Source organism: Drosophila melanogaster, chromosome 3R (assembly GCF_000001215.4).
Source record: "Drosophila melanogaster chromosome 3R".
NCBI classification, from domain to species: domain Eukaryota; kingdom Metazoa; phylum Arthropoda; class Insecta; order Diptera; family Drosophilidae; genus Drosophila; species Drosophila melanogaster.
The window spans coordinates 31048562-31064908 of NT_033777.3; the positions used below are offsets into that span (position 1 = coordinate 31048562).

At 43.1% G+C, this 16347-nt stretch overlaps 3 protein-coding genes and 1 non-coding gene across 9 annotated transcripts; 1 reads left to right on the forward strand and 3 right to left on the reverse strand.

The window, feature by feature from the left end:
• The first annotated feature begins 367 nt into the window (after positions 1-367).
• On the forward strand, positions 368-3979 carry Alp4 (Alkaline phosphatase 4). 2 transcript variants are annotated; one of them, NM_079862.3, is made up of 4 exons: positions 368-758; positions 2091-2332; positions 2400-3363; positions 3424-3979. In NM_079862.3, exons 1-4 carry the CDS (start codon positions 602-604, stop codon positions 3849-3851), a joined length of 1791 nt encoding a protein of 596 aa, NP_524601.2. In that variant the 5' UTR covers positions 368-601; the 3' UTR covers positions 3852-3979. The 2 variants fall into 2 exon arrangements, with proteins under 2 accessions (NP_524601.2, NP_733413.1); NM_170534.2 differs by lacking the exon at positions 368-758 and adding an exon at positions 1248-1506.
• Positions 2537-2642, reverse strand: mir-4948 (mir-4948 stem loop). The gene has a single exon (NR_048518.1). It is a non-coding gene; the product is annotated as a mir-4948 precursor RNA (primary transcript).
• Positions 3980-4054: 75 nt separating the features above from the next.
• Positions 4055-5354, reverse strand: Chchd3 (Coiled-coil-helix-coiled-coil-helix domain containing 3). The gene is made up of 3 exons (NM_143581.3): positions 5272-5354; positions 5026-5190; positions 4055-4746 (listed from the first exon to the last, which is right to left on the reverse strand). Exons 2-3 carry the CDS (start codon positions 5150-5152, stop codon positions 4202-4204), a joined length of 672 nt encoding a protein of 223 aa, NP_651838.1. The 5' UTR covers positions 5153-5190; positions 5272-5354; the 3' UTR covers positions 4055-4201.
• A 169-nt stretch (positions 5355-5523) lies between these two features.
• On the reverse strand, positions 5524-12649 carry dco (discs overgrown). Of its 5 annotated transcripts, none has more exons than NM_001276203.1 (4): positions 12516-12649; positions 11814-11903; positions 9979-10066; positions 5524-9367 (listed from the first exon to the last, which is right to left on the reverse strand). In NM_001276203.1, exon 4 carries the CDS (start codon positions 9288-9290, stop codon positions 7968-7970), a length of 1323 nt encoding a protein of 440 aa, NP_001263132.1. In that variant the 5' UTR covers positions 9291-9367; positions 9979-10066; positions 11814-11903; positions 12516-12649; the 3' UTR covers positions 5524-7967. The 5 variants fall into 5 exon arrangements, with proteins under 5 accessions (NP_001263132.1, NP_733415.1, NP_733414.1 ...); NM_170536.3 differs by having other exon boundaries at positions 6625-9367; positions 12509-12649; NM_170535.2 differs by lacking the exon at positions 11814-11903 and having other exon boundaries at positions 6625-9367; positions 9979-10081.
• Positions 12650-16347: the final 3698 nt, after the last annotated feature.

Sequence of the window (16347 nt, forward strand, 5' to 3'; positions counted from 1 at the left end):
ATTAGAAGATACTTTATAAGTGCATCGTATGGGTATAACACTTTTACACATAGTAATCCATAGTTTTATAGATTAATTTATTTATTTAATAGGCTTGCAACCGTTGCTTTGCACGGTAGAAAACATATGTATTATTTTATTAAACTAACGCATAAATGTGTTTCAGTTTTTTTAAGTATAGAACGTGTCTAAAAGCCGAAAATGTTGTAATGTTGGATATGGTCCACGAGTACCTGGTATAAATTCCCGAAACGGCACACGAACCGATCCACGCGCACACATGTGTGAGTGCGCGGACTTCGGGTCGAGCCGATCGTCTGGATGGACAGTTAGTTCGCATATAACGGCGCTTGCTTGCCGACTTCGGTGTTAGTCGCAAGTTGAGAACCACTCGGCATAGAATTAGAATTCCAGAGCCAGAGGAGAGCCGAGAAGAATCGTCCCGATCCGTTCCACTCCGCACTTCGAATCAATTTCGATGGCCCGCTGAAGAATCTGCGCCTCAAGCTAAGCTGTGATACGAATCCGCATTTGAATAGAAGTCGCAGCGCCGCCACAGATAGTCGCCACCAATTGCTCGCGTTTTGTGCACATTAGAGAAATGCATTGCCTGGTGATACTCGGATTTCTGCTGGGTAGCCTGGTGGCATTCAGCTGGGCAGGAGTCACAACCCAGCCACCGCCACTCATACGCACCCTAAGTGCCGGCGGAGACATAGGACCCCAGTTCGACGTGGGGAAGACCAAGGAACCCGAAGGTGAGAACCAGATCCCGATCCCCAATGCAACGTAGTTGCAAACGTGCGAAATTCGAGCTGAAGCACTACTGCGGTTAGAACGTGAAATAATTTAAATTACTTGAACTTGAATGGTTGTCCAGTTCAATTATGCAACAAGTGCTTAACTTGGGTCTATATCAAGGTTGCAAATCTTAGGCACTAAATAGTCACTTGCGTTTACTTTCCAAACTGAGAGCTTATTGCTGGGAAATTAGCCACAAAGCAGAGTGTTTGTTCTACGTAATCTAGTGAAACAGAAAGGCATTACGAATGGTGGTCACCTATTACGAAATAGGCGCTTAAATGTAACTTTTTAAATTGCCAACAAAGTAGAATTTAAAATTTTGTAGTCACCTAATTGCTTAGTTTCGCTATGAGAGCAGTTTTTATCGGCTTTCGAAAAACCGTACGAGTAAATCAGCTGAGCAGCTGACAAAAACTGATTAATCATATACTTTTGATTTCATTGACAAGTCCAAATTAACAGTCGGCGAATGACAGCCTAACTGTAACCTGTCTCAGTGTCGAGGTCGTCGGGCGATGGGCGGTGGGCGGTGGTTGGCACTGGGTGGAATACCCCGCCCCTTCCCCAAGCTACCACAACTGAATATTAATTACGATTATCATCACCGCAAGTTAAGCAGTGAACGGACGACGCTCCAAATCGCGAAATGCAAATGTTATAAAGCCAAAAAGTAATTTTTAATCTCTGAAAATCCATTTTTAGGTGAGATATAGCTATACGCGCTACTCGTGTAGTAATTTTGTATCTAACAGAAGATCATTTCAATATTCCAAAATTCAATATTCAAAAGTCTTATAACTATTACCACCCATTTTATTACCGAAAGCCTTAGGAATACTGACTCTGCTACTAAAACAATTAAATGATCGTGTCGTATAACTTTAGACTAGATAATAAAATAAAGATTAGAACATGGGAAATGAAAATTCGAGTACATACATTGACTAATTTCAATGTAAATATTGATAAGCGCATATAAATCAGCTGAGAAAATTGAATTCAGAAATTCCGGCTTACATTAAACAATGCAAAATAATATATATTAAAGCGCATAAATCAAGAAAAATCGTTTTCCCCACCGAATTGTGGAAAGCCGAGGCATTTTCTGCGACGTACGTTGCGAAAATAAGTCACATTAACTAGTCGAGTACTTAAAATACGATCCGGAACATGTTCAAGTGCCAACTGGATCTCACTGGAGATGGGCAATTAATACGTGACATGGCACTTGACTTACCCAGCGATTTTCGATCCGATTTAGTTTCAATCTGTGAATCCGATTTCAGACGCGGAATTCTGGCACAACGTGGGCCTGAGGCAGCTGGAGAAGACCATTAAGCAGGCGCAGCGCGTGAAGGAGGACTCCTACCAGAAAAAGGCGCGGAATATCATCATCTTCATCGGAGACGGCATGGGAATATCCACGATCAGTGCTGGTCGCATCTACAAGGGGCAGTACCTGAAGCATGGTTACGGCGAGGAGGAAACCCTCGTCTTCGACGATTTCCCAAACACTGGAATGGCCAAAGTAAGAATATATCGGGGAGCTCATTGAAACAGGAACATCATATTAATGTTGATACACTCCATTACAGACCTACAACGTGGACAAACAAGTGCCGGATTCGGCGGGCACTGCCACTGCGATCTTCTCGGGTTCGAAAACCCATTACGGAGCCATTGGAATGGACGCCACCCGCTCCAAGAAGAATGGGCAGCAAGGCAGGGTCCAGAGCGTCATGGAGTGGGCCCAGAAGGAGGGCAAGCGCACCGGCGTGGTCACCACAACCAGGATCACGCACGCCACGCCCGCCGCCACCTACGCCCACATCTACGACCGGGACTGGGAGTGCGACACGGAAGTGCCCGCGGAATCGGTGGGCTTTCATGTCGATATTGCCCGTCAGTTGGTGGAGAATGCTCCGGGAAATCGGTTCAATGTGATCCTGGGCGGAGGAATGTCGCCCATGGGCATTCTGAATGCCTCCGAGGTGAAGACTACTATTTTCGAAGGACCCACGGAAACAATTTGCACCCGCGGTGATAACAGAAACCTTCCTGCCGAGTGGCTGGCCCATCACGCCAACGACACAGTTCCTCCAGCATTGGTACATAACCGTAAGGATCTGCTTAATGTGAATGTCAAGAAGGTGGACCATTTGATGGGCCTGTTCCGAAACAATCACATTACGTACTCCATAGCCAGGGAGGCGGGAGAGCCTTCCCTGCAAGAGATGACGGAGACGGCCTTAGGAATCTTGGAAAGGGGCGATGAGTCCAACGGCTTTGTGCTCCTGGTGGAAGGAGGTCGCATTGACCAGGGTCACCACATGAACTACGCCCGTGCTGCTCTGCACGAGCTCTACGAATTCGATTTGGCAATCCAAGCGGCCGTGAACAATACGGATCCCGACGAAACGTTGATCCTGGTGACGGCAGACCATTCCCACGCGGTCACCTTTAATGGTTACGCGCTCCGTGGAGCTGATATCCTGGGGACAGCTAATTCACACGAGAAAAACGATCCCATGTTCTACGAGACCATCTCGTATGCCAATGGTAAGCTAGACCTTAGCATTATCAGAATTTTCTGGTAAAACAAACTTTGAATGTTTTCAGGTCCTGGCTATTGGGATCACTTGGCGAATGACTCCAGACCTCAGAACAGCTCCAACATGTGGATGCCCCTGAAGCATTTTACCGCTGAGGAGCGGGCTGCTCCCACTTATCGCCACTTGGCGACGGTTCCCAGAAAGGACGAAACGCACGGCGGCGAGGATGTGGCTGTCTTTGCATATGGACCTGGTTCCAGTTTGATTCGCGGGGTCTTCGAGCAGAACTACTTGGCCTATGTGATGAGCTACGCGGGCTGTTTGGGTCCTGCCAAGGACTTCGATGACTCCTGTGAGGATCACAAGGATGGGCAAAAGGATAGGCCGCTGGACAAACCCAATCCAAAGAGAAATGGCGCCACTGTTGTGGGAGCCTCCTTGATCCCCATTTTGACTGCTGCCACTGCGGCTATTTTGCGCGGTCGCGGGCTGTAATTAATGTTGTTTTAAATATATTAATTGTTATTAAAGTTTATAGACGTACGGATGGCTTCGTTGAATGAGAGAGTGAGCGAGATGGAGGAGTGATCGTTGCAACTTAACAAATAGATACACTGAAAAATATGCAATGTTTTTTATTTTTGTCATGGTAAACTTGAATAGAATATCCCGGCCATAAAAACGTCGATGGATTGATTCATTTAAGTTAGTTTACTATCGCTCGCAATGACACTTTTGCTTAAGTTTTGAGTACATCCCCATCGATCGCTCAATCGTTTATACAAAACCCATAAGGGGCCTCAAAGAAAAGTCAACAAATTAGGACAAAAGGATTTGCCAGGATCCTAGGCCGCCTTGGCAGGAACGGTGGCCTTGGAGGTCACTTTCGACGACTCTGGTTCCGCATCCAGCTTCTGGACGCGATGAAGATCGATGCACTGTCGGAATTGGGCCACCTCCTCAATGCACTTCAAGGTCTCCCCGGGATGCGCGCGGTAGCAGGCAAGCAGCTGGGATTTCAGGTCCTGGCAGGGAGGCACTTTGTGCGACGACGCGGTGCTGACGAATCGCTTGTGCACATTTTCTACAGCATTGGCGTACTCCTTCTCCAGGATGGTGTTGGTCTTCTTGAGGTTCTCCTCCAGCTTCGCCATGCGCTCCTTCCACAGCTCGTCATTCTTGATTAGCTCCTGGTTCATCTGGCGCTGCACATCGGCCGCGCTAATGGTGTGTCCTCCTCCCTGGACGTAAATGGGCACTGCAGCGGGATAGGAGGATACTTTCGGAGCAGGAGAAGCAGCTGGCGAGGATGCGGCTGGCTTGGCGGCAGCCTTCGTCGTTGGCTTGGGCACTGGTTTCGATTCCTCCGCAGCGGCTGCGTGCTCACGAGCTGAATTGGACAAGATATAAATCAATAGTTTAATGAAAAAAACATACAAATAGGAATGGAAACTAGCCAATGAAACCAAAACTACACCCTTTCAAGTGCGTTTTTTTTTTGTGAACAAGATAGAAGAGCCACTCTCTACAACTTGCTGCTGTTCTCGTTAACGAGTTTCCACTGTGTTTGGCGTAAACATTTGCCCGTTTTGACAATTGTTGCATAACACCGAGCAGAGTGAAATGGTCATTTCCGGATATAACTCCACAATGCCATTGGATTGCTTACCCTGCTGGGATATTCCCGCCTTCAGTCGCTTGACCACATCGTCGGATATATCAATAACGCCGGCAGGAGTTGGGTTTTCCATTGAAACGGTTCGGGGCTCGCGGGATTGAGACTGTCGGGCTCCCATCTTTGAAGTTCCTCTAGCTGCTGTTCGTGGAGCAAAACCTGGAATATCGGCAATTGGTTAATCGGTGTCAAGTCTTCGCAAGCTCATGCATCGCTTCGATCTGTTTATTTCGGCCTTACCCTTTTCGGTGAAAAACTACAGGGCCAACCCAACAAAAATAAGACGTGCTCAGAGTGACCTTAAAGCGCAAGCACGAAAAAGACGCAAAACAGCTGACCGGTAGAGTAGCCAGATTGTTCGACCAGGGCTGGTTGTTTTTGTATATTGGCGTTGCCAGATTATCGAATATTCAAATCCTTCACTTAAGAAACCTTCATTTACGGTGGAATTTAGCTCCACAATTTCCCCCAACTTCTGTTTGACAACACAATAAGCAAATCTGATGAGTCGTGTTATTATTGTTTAAGCTTTTTAATGCCTCGTTCGTAATTGTTATTGTGAATGGTGGTGTGGCTTATTTAGTAGCTGCTTTTATTCTGTTCACACATACATATTCCATGTTCGGTTTAATTCGAAATACTTGCTAATTACATAAATGTGGCCTTATCGTGCACTTATCGATACATCCGTCGAATTCCGATCCAACGTACTTTTGAAATGTTTCATGAACCGCTTCGATTTCGATTTCGATTTCGTTTGTGGTTATTTTGTATTCCATATCACTGGTGGTTTATTTTTAATGATTTTCTCTCATATCGCCCATGATACACTCGAACTCGATCCAATTAGTATAATTAGTTATTAGTTCAAAATTCTATTCTCAATATACATATACAGTTAATTATACAAAACCTTCGAAATTACTATGTTCTCAATTTGTTAGTTTCTCTATTTCGCTTATGCTGAATGGACTGCTCGCTCATACAAGATCATTTAGTTCTCCATTTCTAGTGGCTCATAATCGCTATGAATCAGTTTGTCGGGCTTCGATTTCGTTTCTTTTCTATCAATAAAATGCTAATGGTTTAGGTTTAGTACTCTGTATGCTAGGAGGAAAATCACACATATGTATATATTTTAATTTTATACTTTTGGGGTTCGGATATTATTCTTATGTACACTCATCACTAGGTTCTCAATTCTCGGTTTGGGGAGGAGGATTGGGGCTTCTCCACGGTCGCGGATCCCCTAATCTGAATGCGCTATATGGTCGTGTTTACAAGGTTGGTCGTTTGCAAGGCGTGCGCTTCGAATGGAGTTGTGTTCGAAAAATAAAAGTAAAATGACTGAAACAAACCGATTAGAAAACAAAACAATTTGTAAGAAATATCACGTAATGTACTTTTATTTAAGTTTTAGTGGCTTCTGCGTTCAGTGATCCGATTTGTGTTTTGCATTTCTTTGATTTGTTAGTTCTTAGCCAGCCGATCGCTGTGGGGTTTACATGTTTACGTGTTCTCATAAGATATAGTTTATATTAATGTATATTCATATTTTTACCCATTCATTATCTCTTGGCGCATTTAGAATTTAAGTTTTTTTTTTGCATTTTCCTTTTTTATTTTACGGTTTGGTATTACTTATAAACAAATTTCATATTATAGCTATAGTTTATTAGCTAGCGTTGTGTAACTTTCCTCCGCAGGGCCATTACTTACATTGTTAAATCGAAACGTTAATGCAATTGTTTTGTTGTGTATGTCTAACGCAATTTATATGCTCTCTATCTTAGTTACATGATTTTGTTGCGTAAACAAAGGGCTGCCCCAACTCCCAGCTCCCACATCTCGCATCCCATTTGCCCACCGCTCGGGAAATGCGCGCTTAAGTGTTTAAAAATCGGAAAGATATATATGAACACAGGCAGCAAAGTGCAGACCACGAAAGTATATATATATATATATATATATATATATATATATATATATATATATATATATATATATATATATAAATATATATATATAGATAGGGGAGTAGGCGGTACAGAAGGTTACATAATATAACATAGGAGGGCCTTATAAGTCAGAGCGTTGCTTAAAGCTAGAGAACTGCACGTGGTAATCGCAATCATTTTACCATCAACTTAGGTTACAATGTGGGTGCCTTGCTGTGTGGCATATGCTTTTGTATGGATTGGATTCGCTAGAGCTAGAGCCTATAGTCTAGGGTTAGGGACACTCGCTGAACGCGGTGTCCTTTGTTTCTTTTACACAAATATTACACTTACAATCGAGTTATTATGTGTTCATGATCGGTTCTGCATGTTCTGCCTGATTTGGTCTGGGACTTCAAGTTAACAAAGAAAAAGTTGAGCCGGCCAAGAGCAAATAGTCAAATGCAAAACAGAATTAAATGCCTGCGTGTCCTGCTAACCCTCCTCCCAAACCCTTCCGCGGACCCCTAATCAACCGCCGATCTATTGGCCAATCTTCAGGCAGGGATCTCAAATCAATTGAACAGTGCGGTTTGTTGCAGTTTCTTGCAGCCAGGTTGCAATCGTTTATGTTCTAATAGTATAAATTAAATTAATCATAGGCTAGTTAATTAATAATAAGCGCGCTCAACGTTCTAACATCTGGGAGCAGAAACCAAAATGTCAAAAAACAAACGAAAATGTACACACAAAAAAAGAAAAGCGCTGCGCTTTGCTATGCTCTGCTCTTCTTCTCTCACTGCTCTTGTCCTCCGTTTCTGGCAGGGACCTGGTCATCCTGCCGCTTGGATACATTCAACGTGTTTTACCGCATATATAAAGCAAGTATTATATATATTAGGTATATATAACTATATATACTACATGTATAGTTTGTTGAGTTCTGTTGTTGTTTGTCTACTGTGTCGTGTCCAGCGTCGCAACCTAAACGATAAAATATTATTTGGCGTTCCCCACGCCACCGCCCCCTCCGCCGCTCGGCATACCGCCTACGCCCACTCCACCGCCGCCACCACCGCCTCCCTGCCGCATCCGTATCGAAGGCCGACGCTCCGGCGTGTCGTACGGCGGTCTCGACGAGTTGGTGGCCGCCATCGAGTCGTCCATGTTGAGTCCGTTGCCGCCGATCAGTTGGCTGCCGTTACCGCCTCCATTGCCGCCCAGCATCGCCAGCGTTTGGCCGCCCTGGAGTTGCTGTTGCGCTGCACTGCCTCCTCCGCCACCCAGCGCCGCATTGACCTTGTGCTGCTGTTGTTGATGCGAGGAGGCGGCTGCCGCTGCTGCCACCGCCGCTGCTGCGGCCACCGCATCATGACCCGCCTGGCCGTCCGCTCCGTCCTGCGCCTGCTGAATCGCCTGGGGATTGCGAGGTCCGCCAAACTTAAGCAGGTTCCAGTCAAACACATAGTCGTAAGTGAAGCCCAAACGGTGGAACAAGTTGCGGAAGAGTTTGCGCAGGTGGCAGTAATCGGGACGCTGGTCGAAATGCATCTGGCGACAGAAGTTCAGATAGTTGACGAACTCGCTGGGGAAGCCCTTGCACAGCACCACAATCGAGGTGGACAGCTTCTTCTCCGAGATCCTCTCGTACTTTTGCCTCTTGTTGGCTGCCTTTAAGCCCTGCCAGGGCAAGGCGCCCAGATTGAAGTACATTAGGACGTAGCCCAGGGACTCCAGGTCGTCACGACGCGATTGCTCAATGCCCAAATGTGTGTTGATGGAGGCATAGCGGGCAGTGCCCGTGAGGTTCTTGTTTTCCCGATAGGGAATGTGCTTCAGCGACCGGGCATCGCGGAATTTCTTGGCCAGGCCAAAGTCAATGATGTACACCAGGTTGCCCTTTTTGCCAAGACCCATGAGGAAGTTATCCGGCTTGATGTCGCGATGGATGAAGTCCCGCGAGTGTATGTAATCGATGCGGGAGATCATCTGGTCCGCCAGCAGCAGAACCGTCTTCAACGAAAAGCGGCGTGAACAAAAGTTGAAGAGGTCCTCCAGCGAGGGTCCGAGTAGCTCCATCACCATCACATTGTAGTCGCCCTCGCTGCCGCACCAGATTATGCGGGGTATGCCTATGCCACCCTGCATCGTCTTGTAGAACTTTGACTCGATGTGCAGCTGGGGGTGTTTGGTGCGGATGCACTCCAGCTTGATGGCCACCTCCTCGCCAGTGTTGATCGTGGTGCCCAGGTAGATGTCGCCGAACGATCCCGATCCTATCTTGCGGCCCAGGCGATATTTGTTACCCACGCGCAGCTCCATTTTGTTACGTCTGTTTCTGTGGGTTTCTGTGTGGTAGAGTTCGGACTCCTCGGGTTCCTCGGATTTGCGTTGCCTTTCTGCGGGACCGGAGAATTGAAATTTAGTTTTAATTTTACAACACATTGCCTCGAAAAGAAGGCTGTACGCTTTTCTTACTCATAATACTACACGCTACACGAATTGATCGATCCCAGTTCAGATTAGCTGCGCTTAAAATATTATACAGATTTAAATATCTACGCCAAGGACTAAAACTTTTACTTTGTAATCGCGAAAGGATATTGAAAGGTTGCTACGATGCAGGCAAATTGTTGAATTCGATCAGAATGTAAATATTCGTAGTATTCTTAGTTGCTTTGACTAATCATAGAAATAGCAGCGGCGTCACAGGTTTTTACGAGTAAATATGAATCAAGTGACTTCGAAAATTCGGCTATTGACCACTAGCAACAATGTGTGATATTATTAGAAGAGATTATTTGCAAGCAACAACACAATATCGAACGCCTTGTTAGCGATAGTGATAAAATATTCGTCGGATTTTGTTTGCTACAACTTTTGATTCTTCTGACACTATATTGTGACACGTGATGACAACCCTGCTGTTTTGTACAGTTTGCTAAAAGTCTAATTTTGAGAGCTAACGGAGCTTCGTGAGTATTTTCCAACACTTCTCCACTTTTCTCACCTGGCACTGTCCTTTCGTCTGAGCTCCTTTCTTCTTCTTGTTCCGATTTGTTCAAGGCAGTCGCTTATGGCTTTGTATTCGAAGGGTTCTGTAATAGGAGGTACTAAGTTAATTTTTTTTTAGATCCTCAACATGGTTAATCGAAATTCGACCCGTCTCGCGATCACTTATATATAGAGAGTAATCCCCTGTTTTTATCGCATCTGCAGCGTAAGCCCGAAAAACGTGCAGAATTCGCTTTTGTTTGTGGTGATAAGGATTGTGGCACACAGACATGAAAACAACGCACGGCAACAATCGATATCGAAAATAGAAAACCGTTAGCTAAGAATAAAACAAGAGAGAGAGAGCGGGAGAGAAGTAAGCTTGGCTTACGTTGACAACACAAAAATAGCAGAGAAAAGCGTACCAAAAGCAATTCGAAATGCAAATGCACAGTGGGCAAAAATGATAAGAACCCGAACCTCGCACAAAGTAAAAGTTTATCTCGTATATTTATATTTAAGAGTGAGTGCGTCATTGCATTCGGCTGTGTGTATTGATTACGAATGGGGAAAACAACAGATTTAATAAGTGATGAGTAACGATAATTTATATGCACAGAGCAAAATAGCACTACTTTTTGACATTCGTCACATTATTGTTTTAGTCATTTTAATATTATATTGTACTATTATAAAATAAAGCAAATGTGCCGTAGTGCTTTTACATCCTTGAATAGATATAATTCTTTTTTTCAAGTGTATTTTTTACGTGACGACACCAGAAACATGGAGGTGAATCAGCAATCAGGAAAAGACAACGAAGAGATTAACAACAAATAGATAAAAGAGACGTGTGTTTGTGTATGCGTGGAGTAAACAATCGGCGACAAAAGGGAGAGAAGTAAAATAAAACGCAGCGACTGTGAAAATGCCACTTAAATGACACTTTCAGTGGTGGAAAGCACAAACAAATAGCGAAGATAAAGCGCATGGAAGTCAGAAAACGAAGCAACAAGCCGAAAGTTTTCACTTGCCGGTCAAATATCACAAAAATTTAGTTTAATTGTTTTCGGCGGCTCTCACTCACTAACCCCTTCCCACTCCTCTTTCCCACATTCTGTGCGCTTTCTTTTACCGCTCACGCATTTCGATCGCTCTCTCTCTTTCTCTCTCTCTCTCTCTCCTCCTTTTCCCGACTCTTTATCACTCACTCTGCGGTTCTAACCTCAAAACCTGCCTGTGTTTGTTGTTGTTTTCGCCTTGGCTTTGATTTATTTAACCGAAATGTACCGTTTTTTATTTGTATCTCCCATGTTCTACACAGAAAGAAATCACTGTATAAGCACTGTAAGTCAAATTGAAATGTGGTATTAATTTTAGGAGCTTTAATTTGTTTACTGGAAGGCTAGCAGGGAAAACGCGGTCTTTCCTATTGGTAACTAAATATTTCCCAGGGTATCCAGCAGTTGTTTCGGACCAGCGGGTAAACACGAATTGATTACAATTGCAAAACAGCTGCACGTTGCGTTGGCGGCTGCCGAAAAGCTTCCGCAAAAAAACGCACTGGAGAACAAAGAAGATACAAAAAACAGTTGTTCCAGCAGGCGCCACAAAAGTAAAAAGCTTAAGTAAACAGGGAAGAGCAAATGGAAAAACCAAAAACCAGAGCAAAACCAACGGGGAAACCTCAGAAGGGGAAGGAAACTTGCAATTAATTGTCAAACGCTAATGGCCTCCGAAAACTAACGGCACTCCACGAATGCACTGCGAATAACGGGGCTGATAAGGAGCAGCCGATAGCGGGTGGAGAAGGGAAACTTGAACGCACAGTGGAACAAATTCCGCACTTACCGTGGCTTGTTTTTCTTATATTCCTTGTTTCCTATTCCGCTTTGCCCACTTCCTCTGCTGGCGACGCTGCTTTTCCTTCTTCTAATTCGACTGAAATCGAAATCGAATTTTTTAATTGGATTGATTCTGCCACAATAATTTTCATTTTCTTTGTTTTAGAGCCCAGACGTTGTTTTTGTTGTAGTTGCCACAGTCGCACACAAACACACGCACACAGTCGCACTTTTTGGGGCCACACGCAAGCGCATTTTATGCAATAATTTTAATAATACTGCATTGCTGCCATATTTCAGTTATTTTTATCGTTTATCTTCGAGTCGGTTATGCTGTTCTTCTCTGATTTTATGGCCACATTGATTAGCATCTTGTTGCCAATCAACTCGAGAAAATTAAACGAAACCAAACGGAACTCGGACTCTTATTAAAAAAACCAAACTTATGCGAGTCGTTTGCCCTGGCAATAGATTCGTGCACACTAGTCGTCCCGCCCGCACTCGCACGGTTTCTACCGCGAGCACGTTGCTATCCCTCCTGCTTCAGCATTTTCACACCAACACAAAGACGAGGGCACTCACTCACACACTCGCACTCTCAATGAGCACTGAAATGCTGTTGGGAAATTCGAGTTTTCCTGCGCGTGGTAACCGCCGCTTTTTCGCTCGCAAACGGGTCTGTCGATCCGAAACGCTACTGACCACTTACGTTTTGCATCAACGCTGCGCTTTCGTTTCAATTTTTCTGGCTATTTCACATAGATTTCGACGATTTTTTACAAATTTACGCCATCTTGATATTCGCAGTGTGACCGCGCCGATAATGAAGAAAATTACCATCTGGTATTTACTCCTCAGCGAATGTCTAGAAGATATGTAATTGTGAAAAACTGTGATTCATATACTAAGTTAAGATAGTCCAAAGTTGGTTTCGAAGTACCACATTAAGAAAATAGCGCAAGAGTATTGGAAAATCAAAAGAAAAACGAAATTATATCCTTGCAGCTAGCCATAAGTTCAAAGTTCGAGTAACTGGAAAGCTGTGAAATAGCCAAGTTGACAACGCTGTTTTTGTTATATGGGCACACTAGTTCTTACATAGACCCAGTGCTGCCAGATGGACGAAAAATATTTTTGAGCTGCGCCACCTAGCGGATGAGTTGGCGAAAGTGGTATCCAGGTGGCGCCCGAAACAAAAGGTGGCGCCTTATTTCAGAAATGCAATTGAAAATATCTAAAGTTATTGAAAGTTTTTGAATTATGCATTCAAAGGCCCATCTGCTTAATTTTATTTTCAAAGAGAATACAATAAACAATACAAAAAAAAAAAAATCATTCTGAAATGATATTTATACTAATATACAAATTTGATAACTCAATAATATGTAAATAAAATTTATGTCTTAATTTGCAATGTTCTTAAGAAAAGTTGTTAACTCTTTTTACAGGCTTGTGCTCCAAATTCTCGTGTAAATAGAAATTGAAAATGGATTTCATTGGCATGTCTTGCAGTTATAGGTAGCATGCCAATTTTGATGTTACACAGATGTATCGAAATACCTGAAACGTATACTTTTATTGCAGCAATACGAATAAAGCAAAACACGTGTGAATTCCATTAGTCCGCCCAACCGCTTTCCCCATTTACCCTCACATCGTGCATTTTCCGGCTGTGTAACCCAAGAAACGATGACATAAAAAAAGGAAGCAGATCCAGTTATGTATGCATATATGAGAAAATGTGTTTTTTTTTTTTTGGGAGTATGTGCCAAGGTGTGTTTCTTTTTAAGTGGGGGTAGGGTAGATAAGCAATCACTCGAAAATGATAACAAAAAAAGGGGTGAAAAGAGTGTAACGATTCGATATTGGGGCTGGCAATTTAAAATGAAATATAGACAAAATAAATCACATTAATTGCACTTGCCTACGATTTTAATTTTCCATTGCTGTATTTATATACATTAGCCAGAATGCATTTTTTTTATGCAACTATAGAAATCTCCATTTTCAATTTATTGGTGAATCGTTCAAGATCTTCGTAAAAACCCGCCTTTGTCTCCCATTGGCTGGGAAAAAGAGAAAACAAAGCAATCCAACGAGGCAATTGAAGATACAACAAGTAAAACGAGAAAACAACTCGTTTAACCGCTCACACACACACACTAATTCAAAGCATATCTTTCCCACTCACACACGCAAAGACGTGCGATCGCCGACGAATGAAAATCGTCGTTATTTCGACCGATGGTCAACTACCAACAAATAAATAACGAAAAAAGTAAACCAAATATGTAGGTGCGAAGCAATAAAAACCGAGCGAGACGCGTGTATGTAAATGATCCATTCAAAGAACACTGTAAAAAAGTATGCCACATTATTGGGATACTAAGACAATTTATTTCCTAATTTTGTTGTATTTTTTTTTAACACGCAATATAAACTTGTTTTTGATATTATTCTTTAAATAAAAATACGAATCAGACGACAGACTTAGCTGCCTCTGGTACTGGTTTTGAATAATATTTGAAAAACTTTAATCACTCATTTTTTTGCAGTGCCCTTTTGTATTTTTGCATATTTCCTGACTCTGCGCCTTGCTGCTTTTCTTGCTCGCAAAATATTTCCGCAACACATGTCGCATATCTGGGCGCTTCCAGCTCCTCGCGGCTCCCACTGCCCCGCCCCCTTTTGCACGACGCCCCTGGGCTTCTGCTTCTAACGCAGCAGTTAAAAAAAGCGCCATTTGGTTTCGTTTAGCAGTCGGCTTGAAGATTTTTGTATTTCCTTTTTTGCTCGTCGGCGGCTTAGATCAAATAATGCGATTTCATGGCAAGTCGCAAATTGTCAAGCGGTCGTCGCATCCGCCGCCACGCCCCCCGCCCACGAGCGCATTCAGATGCATTTCGACCTTTCTGCTCCAGTTTGATTATGAAACATAAAAAGTGGGGGAAAAATTAATTTGCCTGCGCTAATTTTTTTTCCTATACAGCGCAAATATTTTTAATTAATTCATAATATTTTCTTTAGCTTTTTTTTCAGCGAGTTGTTTATCAACAAGTTGCGGGCTTTGAAGTTTGCCGGTCCAGAAAAAAAAAAAATGCTTGAACGCGGCTGGGGAAATTGTTAGATGGTCGGCCATTAAATTTCCTAGACGCGAATCAATTTTCCAGTCGCTGCAGTTCAGCGAACTGCCTTCGAAGTTCTGGGCGTTTGTGTATTTCATTCTTTTTTATGGAGTATCGTATAATTTTCATTTTGATGCCTTTTATGACACTTCCAAAAAGAGTAAAGAAACGGGCGCTGCTTTGACGTCAGTTTTCAGGTTCGATTTCATCTCCCCACTTGGCATAAAACATCCGAAATGGCCTAGGTATTTATGATTTCGTTTATGCATTTCTCTGTTTTATTGTTTAATTTCGATACTTCGATTTGTCTGCCTGGCCGGCGGCGTTTGAATTGAAAAAGTTAATTGAGCTGTAAAAATTATAAAGATGTAAAAACCCCCAAAACTATTTGGCGGCTGAGATACGTGCGCTGCAGATAGCCACTTGGGTCCTACCATAACTTCCAGTTGAAACCAGCTGGTAAACAAAAGCGTAACCAAACTACACTTCTTCGATATTTTACGATCGTGGAATGAATAGCTCTCCGTTGCCCGATTATTTCATTTCTCTTCATCGAGGGTGTTTTCTTCGCATTTTACGATTTCGGATCGCATCAAATCGGATTGGATCGTGTGGAGCATAGAGCAAATCTAGTGCAAAGTGGTTATGAAAAGATCTTACCAGATCACCTGATCTCGACTTTTATTTGGACTTACTAAACGTTTGATCGATGAGAAAGGGTACAGCATTTGCATTTCACTGGGTGAGCCGGGGATGAACTTCGTCTTTTGTATCTGTAAGTATTTTAAACACAAAGTGCGATGTATGTAGGTCATAGTTTGTAGGAATCTAGTCTTATGAACTTTTCATAACATTGTAATTTCTATTAGGACATATTAATAGTTTCAGGTAAATAGTCCTCCCACTTAACTGTAGTTATGTCCACCCTGGGAACCCATCGATCACTTCCCACCCCCACTCCCTTGCATTATCTTCATTCACCGCTGTTAACCCCTAAATCCCTAATGATCTTATCGACTCCTCATTACCAATCGTTACCCATTCAGGACCTATGCGCCCCACTCCCCTCCCCGAAGGGACTCCAAATACAGCTGCAACAAGTGGCAGGTTTCTAACGATCCCGAGAGTCCACCCCTTTGGCTCGAAGTCTTTGAGGTGTCATAAATCCACATGTGGCTGTAAAGTGTTACTAATTTCTGTTTCTGTTTCCATTTCGATTTATGTCCCAGCTCTTTGCCATCTCTTTAAGATATCCTGGAGTTTTGGGTATAGAGGGTATGTTGTATTCGTCCTACATTTGGTGGCAGTTATTACAAAACCCCATTGGATTATTAAGTTTTATAATTATGTATTAATAGGATCCAAGATATACATACAATCACTTTTATTTTTCCCTAATTATAAATTCCTAATACT

Coding starts and splice junctions, on each gene's coding strand:
- Chchd3 (NM_143581.3), bottom strand. CDS start 5,152: ATGGGAGCCCGACAGTCTCAATCCCGCGAGCCCCGAACCGTTTCAATG. Junction 4,747..5,025: donor GGCGGGAATATCCCAGCAGG/GTAAGCAATCCA, acceptor TGTCCAATTCAG/CTCGTGAGCACGCAGCCGCT.
- Alp4 (NM_079862.3), top strand. CDS start 602: ATGCATTGCCTGGTGATACTCGGATTTCTGCTGGGTAGCCTGGTGGCA. Junction 759..2,090: donor GAAGACCAAGGAACCCGAAG/GTGAGAACCAGA, acceptor ATCCGATTTCAG/ACGCGGAATTCTGGCACAAC. Junction 3,364..3,423: donor GACCATCTCGTATGCCAATG/GTAAGCTAGACC, acceptor GAATGTTTTCAG/GTCCTGGCTATTGGGATCAC.
- dco (NM_001276203.1), bottom strand. CDS start 9,290: ATGGAGCTGCGCGTGGGTAACAAATATCGCCTGGGCCGCAAGATAGGA.